Source organism: Triticum aestivum, chromosome 6A (genome assembly GCF_018294505.1).
Source record: "Triticum aestivum cultivar Chinese Spring chromosome 6A, IWGSC CS RefSeq v2.1, whole genome shotgun sequence".
In the NCBI taxonomy this organism is placed as follows: Eukaryota; Viridiplantae; Streptophyta; class Magnoliopsida; order Poales; family Poaceae; genus Triticum; species Triticum aestivum.
In genome coordinates, this window is record NC_057809.1 from 562,337,709 (window position 1) to 562,356,221 (window position 18,513).

Here is an 18,513-nt window from a genome sequence, read left to right on the forward strand (position 1 = left end):
CTAGACTAGGATTAAACTAGTATGATCATTGGAAGAAGCGAAAAGAAAGGAAGCAGAGGAGAAGCCACACGAGAGAGCCAGAGGCCGTCTCGGTACTTTTCTTGCACCCGTGGAGGCTAATTTTCCACGCCAAAAGTAGTAGTAATGCAGTATAGTTGCTGCATGTGTTCAAATCACACGAGCCCGTCATTCAGGACAACACACACTCTTCCACGGCATTCACCGCCTAGCTTTACATATCCATCAATTGTGCATGTGCGCCATGATTAGACTTCCTTGTACCGTTTGCCGACCAACTTAACTCCATAAGACTGCTGTTTGAATTGTCTAATTATGGAGGGACTACTACGTACGTACGACACAATGGCCACACGAATGGTCGCCACCGTCTGCTAAGAGCAAGTGCTACTAAATCAGCTCACGAGCCTTGAACAGGCGTTTGTTTGGAGTACGGATCAGGAAAAGAAATGCCCCGCCCAAAAACACAAAAATAGAAATGCCCCGCCCAAGATCCAGAGGAAATCCTGGCTACCTGCGTTTCGCCTGCGCGTGTGGTGACGTCAACTCGTGTTGATTGATGCATATAGATTACTTACAACAGTTACACCCAGTACGCGTGCATGCATCAGCACTGGCAATTGCAGTTTGGCACCACATGTAAAAAAAAACCTTGCAATTTGGCACCACGCAACGCAGTGGTGTAGTACTACTATACTCGAACGGAACGCCTCTTCCCTCCCGTTTCCGTCCCTATATAAGCCGCGCGCCACCACTCCACAGCTTCCAAGAGCGCACCGCCGGCCATCCCGAGCTTCTGAGCTTGTCTTCCATTCCACCACACCGATCCCGAGACTTGTACCATCCCACCTGCTTGCCTACAAGTGACAATGGCGGCCTCCGTCGAGTACAACCGTCAGGTGTCGGCCCACCCGTGGCCGACCAATGCGCAGCCCAAGGCCGCCTTCGACCTCTTCTCCTCCTCCTCGGCCGGCAACGGCGGCAGGCGCCGCTCGGGCGCGGACTCCGATTCGGACGACGAGGACGGCATCCCGCCGGACTGGCGGTCGCTCTACAGCCCGCGGCTCGACGTGGAGCCGTCGGTCAAGGACCCCCGCGACGAGGCCACCTCCGACGCCTGGGTCAAGCGCCACCCGGCGCTCGTCCGCCTCACCGGCAAGCACCCGTTCAACTCCGAGCCCCCGCTGCCGCGCCTCATGTCCCACGGCTTCATCACCCCGGTGCCGCTCCACTACGTGCGCAACCACGGCGCCGTGCCCAGGGCCGACTGGTCCACCTGGACCGTCGAGGTCACCGGCCTCGTCAAGCGCCCCGTCAAGCTCACCATGGAGGAGCTCGTCACGGGGTTCCAGGCCGTCGAGTTCCCCGTCACGCTCGTGTGCGCCGGCAACCGCCGCAAGGAGCAGAACATGGTGCGCCAGTCATCGGGCTTCAACTGGGGCCCCGGGGCCATCTCCACCACCGTGTGGCGCGGGGTGCGCCTCCGCGACGTGCTGCGCCGGTGCGGCGTCATGGGCGCCGGCGTCGCCTCGAACGTGTGCTTCGAGGGCGCCGAGGACCTCCCCGGCGGCGGCGGGTGCAAGTACGGCACCAGCCTCCGGCGGTCCGTGGCCATGGACCCGGCCCGCGACGTCATCCTCGCCTACATGCAGAACGGCGAGCCGCTGGCGCCCGACCACGGCTTCCCCGTGCGCGTCATCGTGCCGGGCTTCATCGGCGGCCGCATGGTGAAGTGGCTGAAGCGCATCGTCGTGGCCTGCAACGAGTCGGAGAGCTACTACCACTACCGCGACAACCGCGTGCTGCCGTCACACGTCGACGCCGAGCTCGCCAATGCCGAAGGTACTTTCGATTTGCCTTCTCTCCTAGGAGTAGCCGACATGCCGGGTGACGACGACGGCGGGCCTGACGGTGTCTGTGTTGTCTGGATGTTTCAGCCTGGTGGTACAAGCCGGAGTGCATGATCAACGAGCTCAACATCAACTCGGTGATCACCACGCCCGGACACGACGAGGTGCTGCCCATCAACGCGCTCACGACGCAGAAGCCGTATACGATGAAGGGATACGCCTACTCCGGTGAGTCCCCCCTCCGTCGTCACCCAACTGACATCACCCCTGTCGAATGATTCTCGGCTCTGTCTGATACATGTCGTGTCGCTATTCATTTTGGGCTTGGGCCTGATCGATACAGACAAAGCCTCGTAACTTCCAGCCTGTTCGTTGTATTTGGGCCTGGGTTGACTATTCTAATATTGGCGGTGTTGTTCTTTTTGACAGGCGGTGGCCGGAAAGTTACGCGGGTGGAGGTGACCCTGGACGGCGGCGAGACGTGGCAGGTGTGCGAGCTGGAGCACCCGGAGCGCCCGACCAAGTACGGCAAGTACTGGTGCTGGTGCTTCTGGTCCGTCGACGTCGAGGTGCTCGACCTGCTCGGGGCCAAGGAGATGGCCGTGCGCGCCTGGGACGAGGCCCTCAACACCCAGCCCGAGCGCCTCATCTGGAACCTCATGGGCATGATGAACAACTGCTGGTTCCGGGTCAAGATCAACGTCTGCCGCCCCCACAAGGGCGAGATCGGCCTCGTATTCGACCACCCCACGCAGCCCGGGAACCAGTCCGGCGGCTGGATGGCGCGGCAGAAGCACATCGAGACGTCCGAGACCACGCAGGGCACGCTCAAGCGGAGCACCTCCACGCCCTTCATGTCCGCCGCCTCCGCCCAGTTCACCATGTCCGAGGTGCGCCGCCACGCGTCCAAGGAGTCGGCGTGGATCGTCGTGCACGGCCACGTCTACGACTGCACCGGCTTCCTCAAGGACCACCCCGGCGGCGCCGACAGCATCCTCATCAACGCCGGCTCCGACTGCACCGAGGAGTTCGACGCCATCCACTCCGCCAAGGCCCGCGGCCTCCTCGAGATGTACCGCGTCGGCGAGCTCATCGCCACCGGCACCGACTACTCCTCTCCACAGAGCAGCAGCGGCGACCTCGCCGCCATCGTCGAGGCCCCTCCTGCTGGGGTTGAGCCCTTGGTGCTGCCGCCGCTCTCGACGACCGTTGCGCTCGCCAACCCGCGGGAGAAGGTGCGCTGCCGGCTCGTCGACAAGAAGAGCGTGTCCGACAACGTGCGCCTCTTCCGCTTCGCGCTGCCGTCGCCTGACCACAAGCTCGGCCTGCCCGTCGGCAAGCACGTGTACGTCTGCGCGTCCACCGGCGGCAAGCTCTGCATGCGCGCGTACACGCCCACCAGCTCCGTCGACGAGGTCGGCCACGTCGAGCTCCTCATCAAGATATACTTCAAGGACGAGGACCCCAAGTTCCCCGCCGGCGGGCTCATGTCGCAGTACCTCGACGCGCTGCCGCTCGGTGCACCCGTCGACATCAAGGGCCCCGTGGGCCACATCGAGTACGCCGGCCGCGGCGCCTTCACGGTGGGCGGCGAGCCCCGGTTCGCGCGCCGGCTCGCCATGGTGGCCGGCGGGACGGGGATCACGCCCGTGTACCAGGTGATCCAGGCCGTGCTGAGGGACCAGCCCGATGACACCACGGAGATGCACCTCGTGTACGCGAACCGCACGGAGGACGACATGCTCCTGCGGGAGGAGATCGACCGGTGGGCGGCCGCGCACCCCGCGCGGCTCAAGGTGTGGTACGTGGTGAGCAAGGTGGCGCGGCCGGGAGACGCGTGGGAATACGGCGTGGGTAGGGTCGACGAACAGGTCCTCAGAGAACACCTGCCTTTGGGCGGAGACGGCGAGACGCTCGCGCTCGTCTGCGGGCCGCCGGCGATGCTCGAGTGCACGGTGCGCCCGGGGCTGGAAAAGATGGGGTACGACCTCGACAAGGATTGCCTCGTCTTCTAAGCAGATATCACAGGCCGCCGCGCGCGACAATGTTTAGCTGTACATAGCACGTAGTAATCGTAGCATAGTAAGCGCGGGAGTCGAAATTCTCTTGAGTTCTGGTACATACTAGTGGAGGTGGTCGATCGGACGGTGATGGCCAAATCGGCCATGGGAGTGCAGCCTGTTGTCCTTGTTGTGACGATCTATGTATGAATTGATGACACTATTAGAGCAATAATAAAAAAGAAGAATCGTTTGCAAAACGAATCTTCAACGAGTAGCTTGCGCCTGAAAAATGGCTGAAACGAATCTTCAACCGGTGTTTGCTTATGCCGTCACCGGCGAGCGCATGGACTACGGCCAGAGACCATGGTGATCAATGGCCTCCGGCGGCGGTCCTATGTGCCTTGTCGGCATGGTGCTCGGTACGGCGCAGTGGCTCATGCTTCGTCTGGTGGTCCTGCTTCGACGGTTCTGCTGATCCTGTCTCGGCCTTGTGTCGCGACCAACGATGGTGGTGGCTGTGACCGTTGTTGACCTTCTTAGAGGCATCACTGATTTGTTGCAGCACCCCTCCTGCACGGATCCGGCCACACTCTCGTGCAATGACAACCGGGAGCATGCTCCGCGTGGTCCTGCTGCTCGTCGTTCCTCGCCGCCTCTGCTCGTCCTCGTCCTCGCCGAAGACGAAAGTCACACGCGCACTCGCACGCTGGAAACAATACGCTCTATCAGTGTGAGTTGAATACTCAAGCCACCAGAAATTGGTGTACCAATCTTTTTGAAATCGACGACAGTGTTTAGACTTTCCATCAAATGGGTATTCTTCCAACTCCGGTCGATATTCTCCCTTAGATATATAGAAATGCCGAGCACTTGTCCGATGGGAGCTCCCAAATTTGATAACGCTTATCAGGGTCTCTCTAATAAGGTCTTGTGTGGTTATAACTTCAGCTTGTTCTGCATCATTTACCATGTCCGGCATATCCTGATCAGAAGCGTTAACTTTGGAAGTTTTGATGGTCATTACAGATGGGGCAACGCTGCTGGATGCAAATGGAAAACCTCGGCGTAACAAAAACAACATGCGTTGTAACAAAGGTTGTTGTAGGGGAGCTGAGGATAGTGAGGTCGACGCCGGTTTTGGCAACCAGCACGGTGGTAATAAAGGGAAGCCCTTGCGAGGACCATGTACTTGCCCACATCCCTATTTCTCAAACTTTGCCCCTTTTCCAAAGAATGTACGCGATGTAGCAATAGTGCAGATCAGGTCTTGTATTCTTTAGTTTACTCATCGAGAGAGTACACCAAGCAGAAAATTGGGCCATAAAGATGGACTGGGAGGGTCTACTCTAATTAGCGTCTCATCCAGCACAACCCATGACATCCCCCGCGAGACGACATCTTCCCTTTCCTCAAATCCATCCCCTCGAGCTCGGACCCTTCTCTCCGGTCAGTGCAATACAAGCGGGCGCGAAGAGAGCGACCGCCACCGTCCTCGCTGTCAACTCCGCTCGCGCACCTAGAGTGACCTAGGCCTGCAACGCCCGTACCTTCATAGGCTTCGGTTGGCTGTGCATCTCGTCTTCTGCACCTTGCTAGTGGGCGGGGCTCTTCATCTACGTCGCCAATGTCGGGCTCGCCGCGAACCGAGACAGTCATGCTTCGGGGGCTCCTGCTGCTCGCCTCGTCTTCTCGCCCTCGTGCTCGCCGAAGACTTAAGTCATAAGTCGCACGCACACCCCGCACGTGAATGAATGGCTTTTCCTAGTATATGTAGGAATGGTATTCGAAGAAGGCATGATGAAGAGAACAAGGGTGCCACGGATCAGTGAGGTGGCGTAATCCAGACCCTTGCCGGATTGCCGGTGAGCATCCTTAGGACATTTAATGACATGATGATGATCTTTCTTTTACAATCTCAAGAGTAGTTTACCTAGTTCAAGTTTCTCTATTTTCTATCCAACTTTTCAAGTCAGTCGAGCTATCCATTCTAATCTATACCAATATAAAAAGACCCAAATGGGCAGATCCAAACCATCTCGACCGTCAAATCATTTTATCTAGCAGTTCAAATCGCTCCAATGTTGAGCACCAAACGCGTTTAATGCTCTAATTACCCACCACCGCCATTGGTTATAAAAACACTGTCCCTCGAAATCTGCCATGTAATTAATATCCTACCATTCCCGCGAAAAAGTAATTGATATCTTACCAAATACCAACATGCAACAAATATATCTTACCTAATATAACGTGCAACTAATATCCTACCTAATATAAACGTGCATTGCACGTACATTATTACTAGTTTCTTTAAAGAGGAGCTTTGATGCTTACAGTTTGTTGTCTTTTATATTTCTAATGTTAAAGCCTTGGTCTCTTTTCTCCCATATTTCACAAGAATTATAAGAAGCAAGTATATGCTCGGTAGCATTTACAAGCAAATGGATCTGGTAACATAGGCATGTATCACTAGTACCGTAACGTGCTATACAAACGATTTTTAACCCCTTTCCGTGACGGCATTCTGAACCGTCGCCGAGTGAGTGATTGCGATAGGGGAGGTCCTTTCCACACGAACCAAAAACCATCGGGGATAGGCGAGCGGCTACTGACGATCGCCATAGAATAAACACATGAGAAGTCGCCCCAGTCCCACAGGTTACGTCTCGACGTTACGTTTCTGATACGAGAGACATCCCAAATGATTACACCGCTATAGTCATGTGAAAAAGGTGGACATCAACATTTATTCTACCGATGTGTTTGCGATAGATACGTTATCGCACATAGTTCAAGAATGTAAAATGTGTGTGGTACCTCTAATAACATCAACGTGCCCATTTTCATAACTATGTGCGATAGGTATTCCTATCACACACGCACACATGTTTGAACCGTTTGTCGTGTTACCATGATTCACACACACATATGAGACAAAACCGTGTGTTCGTCCGTAGGGCATCGCAAACGTTTCACGTCAAAGAACCGTCTATTATCTATTTTTCATCGCACACATTGTTTTCTTTCTAACCGTGTGCATGTTATTTTATTCGTTCTTGTGTAATTTTATTTTTCCTGTAATTTGTTACTCAAATTGGAAATTTTGAAATATAAACCATGGAATTCAAATTGTTAGCACAATAGTTCAACAACCAATTCATAAATAAAATTCTCAGTATAATATGTTCAGTAATTACAAGATTAGACAACAATTAACTATGATGAACCACAATATTTAGAGGCGGTAAAGGTGAAGAGACAAGTGTAAATCATTTTGGCTGTCGATGGTGTTGAAGAAGCGGAATGCCCATAATGTGCCCTCCTGCATGCCATAGGCACGAACAACTTTTGTCCAACCCCTTGTGACGATCGCCCGCCCATCCTTCACTGCCTTCAAGAAAGTTTTTAGAGCATTATCATGGTAGCATGAATTATATACTTTAACCTTAGTTGCCTCCACTCCGATCATGTAGTTTGCAAGGTAATCATCAGTAAATAGCTTTGAAAACCACTGAAAAGAGAACAATTTCAGATACTCAGGTCTAATGGAGAAACTTGTTGTGGGCAGGGGGAGAAGGCAACACATTACTCTCCATTCTAAAGTTCACTATTGTCTTGGACAAAGTGTAAATAAAGAGTTTAATTCCCGTCAGCCGTTTCTTTCGCCTAACAATTTTTCTTAGTTTCCTCATTTGACGCTTGTTCATGAATATCTCATTGCCCCATACGCAAAAGGGATCGAAGCGTGGATCAGTACCGCTCATATATGTACCTACAAGCAACCAGTAAATGTTAGAAGCTAAACTGAGATTGCACAAATGATGTAAAATATAACTACCTACGTTCCTAAGTATAAGTATTCTTGCGATTTCAATATGAACTACATATGGATGTATATAGAATTATAGACATAGTTTAGATTAGAATCTAGATTTGCTTATTTTTCTCCGTATGTAGTCTATATTGGAATCTCTAAAAATATTTATATTTACGAACAGATGGTGTATAAGATATGTGATGCAACTAACCTCGACGGCAAACAACATCGCCCATTGTAGTCTTGTGTAAGTACATGGAAAGCTAATGTTAACTACAACAGGGTTCACATCCACAAAAAATAGCAAATGGTAATAAAACGGCAGCATCTATAGTGATATCTTCATTGCAAAAGAGTAGCACGATAGCAAAGGGACGGATTAAAAAATGGATAGAATTATTTCCTACAACAGACAACCTAGTACAACCATTGAAACTGGTACTGATAGAAATGAAATTGTCGGAGTTAAACATCGCAAGGCAGGTGCTGCTAGAGCACAGAATGACCCTATTGTCTATAAAAAGGTAGGGAAAATAAATAAGACAAGCTAGATGTGTTTACTACAACATGCTTAATACATGAACCGTACAAAACATTGCCATTGCAACTGGTATTGGTAAGATTCAACTGATGAGTTCATACTTGGTAAGTCCCGAGGGGTGCTACCTCTTGAGCATGCGTTGGTTTTTCCTTGAAAAGGAAAGGGTGATGCAGCAAAGTAGCGTAAGTATTTCTCTCAATTTTTGGTAATCAAGGTATTAATCCAGTAGGAGACAATGCACAAGTCACCTAGTACTTGCACAAACAATCAAGAACCTTGCAGCCAACGTGATAAAGGGGTTGTCAATCCCTTCACGGCCACTCGCAAAAGTGAGATCTGATAAAGATAGTAAAGTAAATATTTTTGATATTTTTGTTGTATAGATTGGAAAGTAAAAATTGCAAAACAGTAAACGAGATGCGATGTAAATAAAAGAGATGCAATATAATAAGAAAGAGACCCCGGGCCATAGGTTTCACTAGTGTCTTCTCTCAAGATAGCATGTATTACGGTGGGTGAACAAATTACTGCCGAGCAATTGATAGAAAAGCGCATAGTTATAAAAATATCTAAGTCAATGATCATGCATATAGGCATCACGTCCGTGTCAAGTAGATCAAAATGATTCTGCATCTACTACTATTACTCCACACATCGACCGCTATCCAGCATGCATCTAGAGTATTAAGTTCATAAGAATAGATTAACGCTTTAAGCAAGATGACATGATGTAGAGGGATAAACTCAAGCAATATGATATAAACCCCATCTTTTTATTCTTGATGGAAACAATACAATACGTGCCTTCCTGTCCCTACTATTACTGGGAAAGGACACCGCGAGATTGAAGCCAAATCTAAGCACTTCTCCCATTGCAAGAAATATCAATCTAGTAGGCCAAACTAAACCGATAATTCGAAGGGACTTGCAAAGATATCAAATCATGCATATAAGAATTCAGAGAAGAACCAAATAATATTCATAGATAATCAAGTTCATAAATCCACAATTCATCAGATCTCGGCAAACACCGCGCAAAAGAGTATTACATCGAATAGATCTCCAAGAACATCGAGGAGAACTTTGTATTGAAGATCAAAGAGAGAGAAGAAGTCATCTAGCTAATAATTATGGACCCAAAGGTCTGTGGTAAACTACTCACGCTTCATCGCAGAGGCTATGGTGTTGATGTAGCAGCCCTCCATGATCGATTCCCCTTCCGGCAGATCGCTAGAAAAGGCCCCAAGATGGGATCTCACGGGTACAGAAGGTTGCGACGGTGGAAAAGTGGTTTCGTGGCTCCCCCTGATGTTTCTAGGGTATAAGAATATATATAGGTGAAAGAAGTACGTCGGTGGAGCTACATGGGGTCCACGAGGGTGGGGGCACACCCTCCTGCCTCGTGGCCGCCTCATGGAGTTCCAGACTTCAACTTCAAGTCTTATGGATTGCTTTCGGTCCAAGAAAGATCATCGTGAAAGTTTCATTCCGTTTGGTATTCCTTTTCCGTGAAACTCTAAAATAGGCACACACAAAAACAGAAATTGGCACTGGGCCTCCGGTTAATAGGTTAGTCCCAAAAATAATATAAAAGAGCATATTAAAGCCCATTAAACATCCAAAACAGATAATATAATAGCATGGAACAATAAAAAATTATAGATACGTTGAAGACGTATCAAGCATCCCCAAGCTTAATTCATGCTCGTCCTTGAGTAGGTAAATGATAAAAACATAATTTTTGATGCGGAATGCTACCTAACATATTTATCAATGTAATTTTCTTTATTGTGGCATGAATGTTCAGATCCAAAAGATTCAAGACAAAAGTTTAATATTGACATAAAAATAATAATACTTCAAGCATAGTAACAAAGTAATTATGTCTTCTCAAAATAACATGGCCAAAGAAAGTTCATCCCTACAAAATCATATAGTTTGGTTGGGCTCCATCTTCGTCACATAAAATACTCAAATCATGCACAACCCCGATGACAAGCCAAGCAATTATTTCATAATTTAGTATTCTCAAACTTTTTCAACTTTCACGCAATACATCAGCGTGAGCCATGGACATAGCACTATAGGTGGAATAGAGTGGTGGTTGTGGAGAAGACAAAAAGGAGGAAGATGGTCTGACATCAACTAGGCGTATCAATGGGATATGGAGATGCCCATCAATAGGTATCAATGTGAGTGAGTAGGGATTGCCATGCAACGGATGCACTAGAGCTATAAATGTATGAAAGCTCAACAAAAGAAACTAAGTGGGTGTGTATCCAACTTGCTTGCTCACGAAGACCTAAGGCATTTGAGGAAGCCCATCGTTGGAATATACAAGCCAAGTTCTATAATGAAAATTTCCCACTAGTATTTGAAAGTGACAAAATAAGAGACTCTCTATCATGAAGATCATGGTGCTACTTTGAAGCACAAGTGTGGAAAAAGGATAGTAGCATTGTCCCTTCTCTCTTTTTTTGTTTGGCTTCTTTGGCCTCTTTTTTTTCTTTTTTTTGTTACAACTCAAAGATTACAACTCGATACTTAGAACAAAAATATGACTCTATATGCGTGCCTCTGGCGGTGTACCGGGATGTGCAATGAATCAAGAGTGACATGTATGAAAAAATTATGAATGGTGGCTGAGGGAGTCAAAAAAAGAAGATTGGCCATCTAAAGCAGATCGAGAGTTACGCCCCTGGCCACCAGGTCAGGTTTGGAAGCTTAAACTACACGGCCGACATCCGCGGAGACTTGATCTTCGATGGATTCGAGCCCCCGCCGAGTGCGCCGCACTGTCACGATGAGCATGATTTAGCTCTACCATCGGACAGTGTTCGGGAGACCGCACCGGCAACCGCTCCGACCCTCAATTCGGAGCCAATTGCGCCATCCATGGACGGGTGGATAGACCCCGCCACGGAGGCCACATTGTCAGCGGCAATCGAGCCAAGTATCGACCTTACCCTTCACGAGAGCCGTGACGCCAAACTGCCAGATTCTTCCCCGGCCACGGACTCCGAACCGCCTGTGCCCATGCCTATCGAATCCGACCGGGCGCCGATCATGAAGTTCACTTCCGCGGATATCTTTCAGCACTCGCCCTTTGGCGACATACTGAACTCATTAAGGTCTCTCTCCTTGTTAGGAGAGTCCTGGCCGAACTATGTCCGACAGGATTGGGATGCGGATGACGAAAAATTCGCCGCCCACCCACCACCCACTTAGTAGCCACTGTCGACGATTTGACCGACATGCTCGACTTCGACTCCGAAGACATCGACGGTATGGACGACGATGCAGGAGACGAACAAGAACCACTGCCCACAGGGCACTGGGCAGCCACCTCATCATATATATATGGTGGACACACCCAGAGAAGGCAATGGCGACGGGACATCGGAGGATGACCCCTCCAAGAAGCAACCCGAGCGCCAACGACAGCGGCGCCGCTCTAAGTCTTGCCAAAGCAAAAGCGGTGATACCGACACAGGAGATAATAGCACTCCGGACAGTGCCAAAGATAACGACAATCCCCTCCAGCAAGATTTAGAGTAGGAGGATGGAGAAACCAGCCCTCCCGAGAGAGTGGCAGATGGAGAGGCGGAGGATGATAATTACACACCTCCCTCCGAAGACGAGGCAAGCCTCGACGATGACGAATTTGTCGTGCCTAAGGATCCTGTCGAGCAAGAGCGCTTCAAGTGCCGGCTTATAGCCACGGCAAATAGCCTTAAGAAAAAGCAACAATAGCTTCAAGCTAATCAAGATTTGCTAGCTGACAGATGGGCTGAAGTCCTTGCGGCCGAGGAATATGAACTCGAACGCCCCTCCAAGAGTTACCCAAAGCGCAGGTTGCTACCCCGACTGGAGGAGGAAGCATTAAAACCTACATCTCCAGCGTATGACGCGGCTGATCGGCCACCTCGTGGCCGCGACAGAGAGGCATTTCAGCCAAAAGCTCAGCCCGCACCCCGACGCCACTCAAATAAAAATGTCAAGGCATGGGGAAACGCACTAGACCCGCGAGACGTATTAGAGGACAAAGCAAAACATGTAAGATCGATCTACGGATCATGAGGGCGCGCCACTACGCGAGACGATAACCGTCACGCAGGATACAGTAAAAGTAAATCCGTCCGGGCAAAACACAGCGGACAAGACTCATTTGAGCTGCGTCGCGATATAGCCCAGTACAGAGGCGTCGCACACCCCCTATGCTTCACAGATGAAGTAATGGATCACCAAATTCCAGAGGGTTTCAAACCCGTAAATATCGAATCATACAACGGCACAACAGATCCTGCGGTATGGATCGAAGACTTCCTCCTGCACATCCACATGACCTGCGGTGACGATCTACACGCCATCAAATACCTCCCACTCAAACTCAAAGGACCAGCTCGGCATTGGCTCAACAGCCTGCCAGCAGAATCCATTGGCTGTTGGGAGGATCTGGAAGCCGCATTCCTCGACAACTTCCAGGGCACTTATGTGCGACCACCAGATGCCGATGACTTGAGCCACATAATTCAGCAGTCAGAGGAATCGGCCAGGCAATTCTGGACACGGTTCCTGACAAAGAAAAATCAAATCGTCGACTATGCGGATGCAGAGGCCCTAGCAGCTTTTAAGCACAACAGCCACGACGAGTGGCTCGCCCGACACCTTGGCCAGGAAAAGCCGAAATCTATGGCAGCCCTCACGACACTCATGACCCGCTTTTGCGCGGGAGAGGACAACTGGCTGGCTTGAAGCAATAACATATCAAAGAACCAAGGTACTTCGGATACCAAGGACAGCAATGGCAGGTCACGTCGCAACAAACACAAGCGCTGCATCAACAGTGACAATACCGAGGATACGACAGTCAATGCCGGATTCAGAGGCTCTAAACCCGGTCAGCGGAAAAAGCCATTCAAAAGAAGCACTCCGGGCCCGTCCAGTTTGGACCGTATACTCGATCGCTCGTGTCAAATACACGACACCCCCGACAAGCCAGCCAACCACACCAACAGGGAATGTTGGGTGTTCAAGCAGGCTGGCAAGTTAAATGCCGAAAACAAAGATAAGGGGTTACATAGCGAAGACGAGGAGGAGCCCCAGCCACCGAACACCGGAGGACAAAAGAGGTCCCCCCCCCATAAGTGCGAACGGTGAACATGATATACGCAACCCACATCCCCAAGAGGGAGCGGAAGCGTGCGCTAAGGGACGTATATGCGTTGGAGCCAGTCGCCCCAAAGTTCAACCCATGGTCCTCCTGTCCGATCACCTTCGATCGCAGGGACCACCCCACTAGTATCCGTCATGGCGGATTCGCCGCACTGGTCCTAGACCCAATCATAGACGGATTTCACCTCACTCGAGTCCTTATGGACGGCGGCAGCAGCCTGAACCTGCTTTATCAGGACATAATGCGCAAAATGGGTATAGACCCCTCAAGGATCAAACCCAGAAAAACGACCTTCAAAGGCGTCCTACCAGGTGTAGAGGCCCATTGCACAGGCTCAGTCACACTGGAAGTGGTCTTTGGATCCCCGGATAACTTCCGAAGCAAGGAGTTAATCTTCGATATAGTCCCGTTCCGCAGTGGTTATCATGCACTGCTCGGGCGAATCGCATTTGCGAGATTCAATGCGGTACCACATTATGCATACCTCAAGCTCAAGATGCCAGGACCTCGGGGGGTCATCACAGTCAATGGAAACACAGAGCGCTCTCTTCGCACGGAGGAGCACACTGCGGCCCTCGCAGTAGAAGCACAAAGCAGCCTCTTCAAGCAATCCACCAGTTCGGTGATTAAACACCCGGACACCGTCAAGCACGCCCGGAGTAATCTGCAACAAGACCGCCTGGCACGCTCTGAGCTCGCATAGCAATGCGCCCCCACCCCAGTCCCCGCCAAACGGTGAAATCCGTGCCACGCGTACATAATTACGCATTGAAAATACCATGGGCATAGGTGGGGGGGGGCACGACTACGGCACGCCCAAAACGCGGCTCAACCGCACTAGGGGCTTCCTGCCTTATTATTTTTTCTCTCTTTCAGGACTTTACTCTCTGGAAACCCCGTCCGGCAGTACGATTGTCAGACACACGATACAACAACCAAGGAGGCAGAAAGCTACGTCGCATCATGGAATTCCCAGGTGGTCTCTGATAACGAGTGAAATACCTGCTTTAAATACCATTCCTCAGCTTGCCCTTGGAGGGGACATGTCAAATAGTCCTACTTTTTGCTTATCGCACTACTTGTATCATTCTGCTTCGACGCACCTTTTAGAATACACAATGCATAGCACTAGACTATTACCGCATTCTCTATTCTTTTATATATATATGTTCATTCATGACATTCAGCACCCGTACACTCTGGTACGGCCAATACGCCAGGGGCTTAAGAGTACCCCATAATACGGCGTGAGAAGTCCAAACACTTCCGACAGTGCGGCACCCCGAACTTATAGCATTATATGCATCAGCTTCGAATCATGTCTTGGGTCAATAGTTGGGTTTGCCCGGCTCCCATGTTTTGGTACCTTACATTCCGCTATATCGGCTAAGGTAGCACTGGGAGAACTACTGCGATTGTGCCCCGGTTCATCTGGGCAAGCACCTCAGTAGAGAAAGCTAAAACTGACTATCATGATAAGGCGAGAGCTGGTCGCTGTTCGAGAGGTCTCGAGTCCCTAAAGACTTATGCCGCTTAGGGCGAGGAGTCGGCTTTGTCCGGCTTAGGCGTGTATAGCGCCCCGAATTCGGCCTTCCGAATACTAGGGGCTTCGCCAAAATTTAAAATTGTAGACTTCTATGGCTAAGTGAGAGTGATAAAACATTATAGTCCAATTGCCTTGTTCGTTGCGCTGAGCACCTCCCTCGAAGGACCCAACAATGGGAAAAAGAGTGCTCAGATTTATCCCGAACACCCCAGCACTCGTGGCATGGGGGCAGAAGCCGACGACTGGCCATCTCTCAGATTTGATAAACAGCCGCACAGAAGGTAATATTTTAAATTCAAACAAGCGTTGCATAACGCACATGAACAAGTTTTCATAATACAGGATCACATGAGCAAGTTCATTCAAAAATTACATCTTTCGCACACTCGTCCGCCACAAGACGGGCACCCTTCAGGACACCCTCATAATACATTTCAGGGTGGCGATGCTCCTTGCCCTGTGGCGGCCCCTCCTTCACCAGCTTCTCGGCGTCCATCTTGGCCCAGTGCACCTTCGCACGGGTAAAAGCCCGGCGTGCACCTTCGATGCAGACGGACCGCTTTACGACTTCCAGCCATGGGCAGGCATCCACAATCCGCCTCACCAGGCCGAAGTAGCTATTGGGAAGGGAGTCGCCAGGCCACATCCGGACTATAAGGCCCCTCATGGCCTATTCGGCCGCCTTGTGCAGCTCGACCAGTTGCTTCAGCTGGTCTCTCACAGGCATCGGGTGTTCGGTCCCAGTATACTGAGACTAGAACAACTTCTCCGTCGAGCTTCCCTCCTCGGCCTGGTAGTACTTTGCGGCATCTGACACGCTATGGGGCAAATCTGTGAATGCTCCTGGAGAGCTCCAGACTCGGGTAAGTAATAAGTAATTTACTTTCACATGCTTGCTTTGCATAATGAATGCCTTACTCGCCGCTATCTTCCTCATCGCCTCAATTTCCTGGAGGGCCTTTTAGGCTTCAGCCTTGGCATGCTTTATGCTCTCGAGGGCCGCGGCAAGCTCGGACTCTTGCGTCTTCGAGTCAAGCTCCAAAGTCCCGTGCTTCTTCACGAGAGCCTGAAGCTCTTGCTGCACCTCGCCCACCCGTGCCTCTTGTTTCTCCTGCTCGGTGCGCTCCTTGGCCGCTTTGTTTTTGGCCTCGGACAATGTTTGCTTCAGGGTCGCCACTTCGGTCATGGCCCCTGGCACATCCATGATGATCCTGTCATTTTGCAACCACATCTTTTTTTATATATATAGACAAGGTATTACTTACCTTTGTTCTCCTCGAGATGCCTCTTGGCAAGGCCGAGCTCTTTCTCGGACCGCTCGAGGTTCTGCTTCAGTGCGGCGACCTCCGCAGTCAGTGCGGCAGAGGTCAGCAGTGAAGCCTGCATACGCATACAGGCATACTTATATTAGACTCCTACAGATATTATTTGATCCTCTATTCGGCTTTTCTTTGTGAACACCAAACAGAGCATCAGGGGCTACTGTCTATGCGGTAATATTTTCCTATATTTTAAATACTTACCTCAAAGCCTGTTAGAAGGCTGGCACAGGCTTCAGTCAGTCCGCTCTTGGCGGATTGAACCTTCTTGATCACCGCACTCATAATAGTGCGGTGCTCTTCGTCGATGGAAGCGCCGCGAAGCGCTCCCAGCAGGTTGTCCGGTGCCTCTGGACGGACGGAGGTCACCGGCATGGGCGGCTTGCCCCTCTTGTAAGGGGGCCGCCTGCCGGAGTCCGGAACCACTGGAGGTTCCGGCGCGGTGTTCGGCTGAGGGCCGAACTTGGAGCCCATGGGAGTCTTGCTCCCTTTGCGCCTGGAGTCCGGAAGGTTGCCTTGAGGCGCCTCCAGGACTATCTCCCCCCGGCTCGGTGCCCCTTGAGACAATACATCGACATTGTCCATAGGGCGAGGAGAGGAGGCGGTTGGAAGTGATTCGCTATTCATATCCGACGAGTCCAAGGAACCGTCCGACGAGGATACATCGATACGGGCCCGGGGCGGACTGCATAATCATATTCGACGTTAGGAGAAGTAGTGCAACAAAAGTATGCTATGAGTTACTCTGGTATCCGAATACTTACAACTTTGCCAGGGGCTTGGCCCTGAGTATCCACTTGTCTTCGCCGTCGGCGGCGGTGGTGGAACAGTCCGGAAGGAGAGTCCTTCCCTTCTTGGACCCTTCGGCCTCCCCGGTTGGGGCAACCTTCCTTTTCTTGTCTCCCCCGGCTGGAGGGGGAGAATCTTCATCTTCCTCCTCCTTCTTTTCACGGGAGGAGTGCGTCTCGGAGTTATCGGACGATGAGTCCGATACCACCTGGCACCGGGAACTCTTTCGGGTTCCCGTGGCCTTCTTCTTGGTCTTCTCCGGCACCTCATAAGGAGCCGGAGTCCGCATCTCCGTCAGGAGAGCGTCTGCAAGGTCTTCAGCAGAGGGGCCAGACAGTTAATCTGCTCCGATGTCTCCACCCAGTCCTGTCAAAGGCATGAGAGCTCAGACCTCGCACATGGTTAAGCTATGGGAAATAAATACCCTACCAGATGTACAGAACTTACCGGATTCGCAGGGCGCTTCGCGCTTAGCCCGCGGTCCTCGGTAAGAGAAGGGGGGACCTCGGCGCCCTTGAACAGCACCTTCCAGACATCCTTATGCGTCGTGTCGAAGAGCTCGCGTAGATTCTGGTGCTGGGCCGGGTCGAACTTCCATAAGTTGAAAGCCCGTTGTTGACACGGGAGGATCCGGCGGAAGAGCATGACCTGGACTATGTTGACAAGCTTGCGTTTCTTGCCTATCATGTTCCAGATACACTTCTGGAGTCCGTCCAGCTCCACCGATGAGCCCCAGGACAGGCCCTTCTCCTTCCAGGAAGTGATCCGAGTGGGGACTCCGGATCGAAACTCGAGGGCCGCCGCCCAGTTGGTGTCACGCGGCTCGGTGATGTAGAACCACCCCGATTGCCACCCTTTTATGGTCTCCACGTAGGAGCCCTCGAGCCATATAATGTTGGGCATTTTGCCCACCATGGCTCCGCCACATTCCGCTTGTTGGCCGCCTACTACCTTAGGTTTGACATTGAAGGTCTTCAGCCACAGGCCGAAGTGGGGCCGAATGCGGAGGAAGGCCTCGCACACGACGATGAACGCCGAGATGTTGAGGATGAAATTCGGGGCCAGATCATGAAAGTCCAGCCCATAATAGAACATAAGGCAGCGGACGAATGGATGGAGGGGAAACCCCAGTCCGCGGACAAAGTGGGTGAGGAAAACCACCCTTTCGTAAGGTTCCGTGGTAGGGACGATCTGCCCCGTGGCTGGCAGCCGGTGCGCAATATCTGTGGCTAAGTATCCGGCCCCGCGTAGCTTTTTGATGTCTCCCTCCATAACGGAGGAGACCATCCACTTGCCTCCCGCTCCGGACATGTGTGGAGAGGGTTGAGGAGAAGGATGTGGACTTGGGCGCCGGAGCTCGAGTGCGCGAGAATGGATGAGCAAGGAGGAAGAAGGCATGGGTAGAAAAAGGTGAACCCTTATCCCTTTATAAGGGCGGACTAAACTATGCGCCC

The 18,513-nt window shown here is 51.3% G+C and overlaps 1 protein-coding gene across 1 annotated transcript; it reads left to right on the top strand.

Moving 5' to 3' along the window:
• Nucleotides 1-770: 770 nt before the first annotated feature.
• LOC123128536 (nitrate reductase [NAD(P)H]) lies at nucleotides 771-4,128 on the top strand. Its single transcript, XM_044548566.1, has 3 exons — nucleotides 771-1,860; nucleotides 1,956-2,096; nucleotides 2,298-4,128. The coding sequence occupies exons 1-3, from the start codon at nucleotides 888-890 to the stop codon at nucleotides 3,881-3,883; spliced, it is 2,700 nt and encodes an 899-aa protein (XP_044404501.1). The 5' UTR covers nucleotides 771-887; the 3' UTR covers nucleotides 3,884-4,128.
• Nucleotides 4,129-18,513: the final 14,385 nt, after the last annotated feature.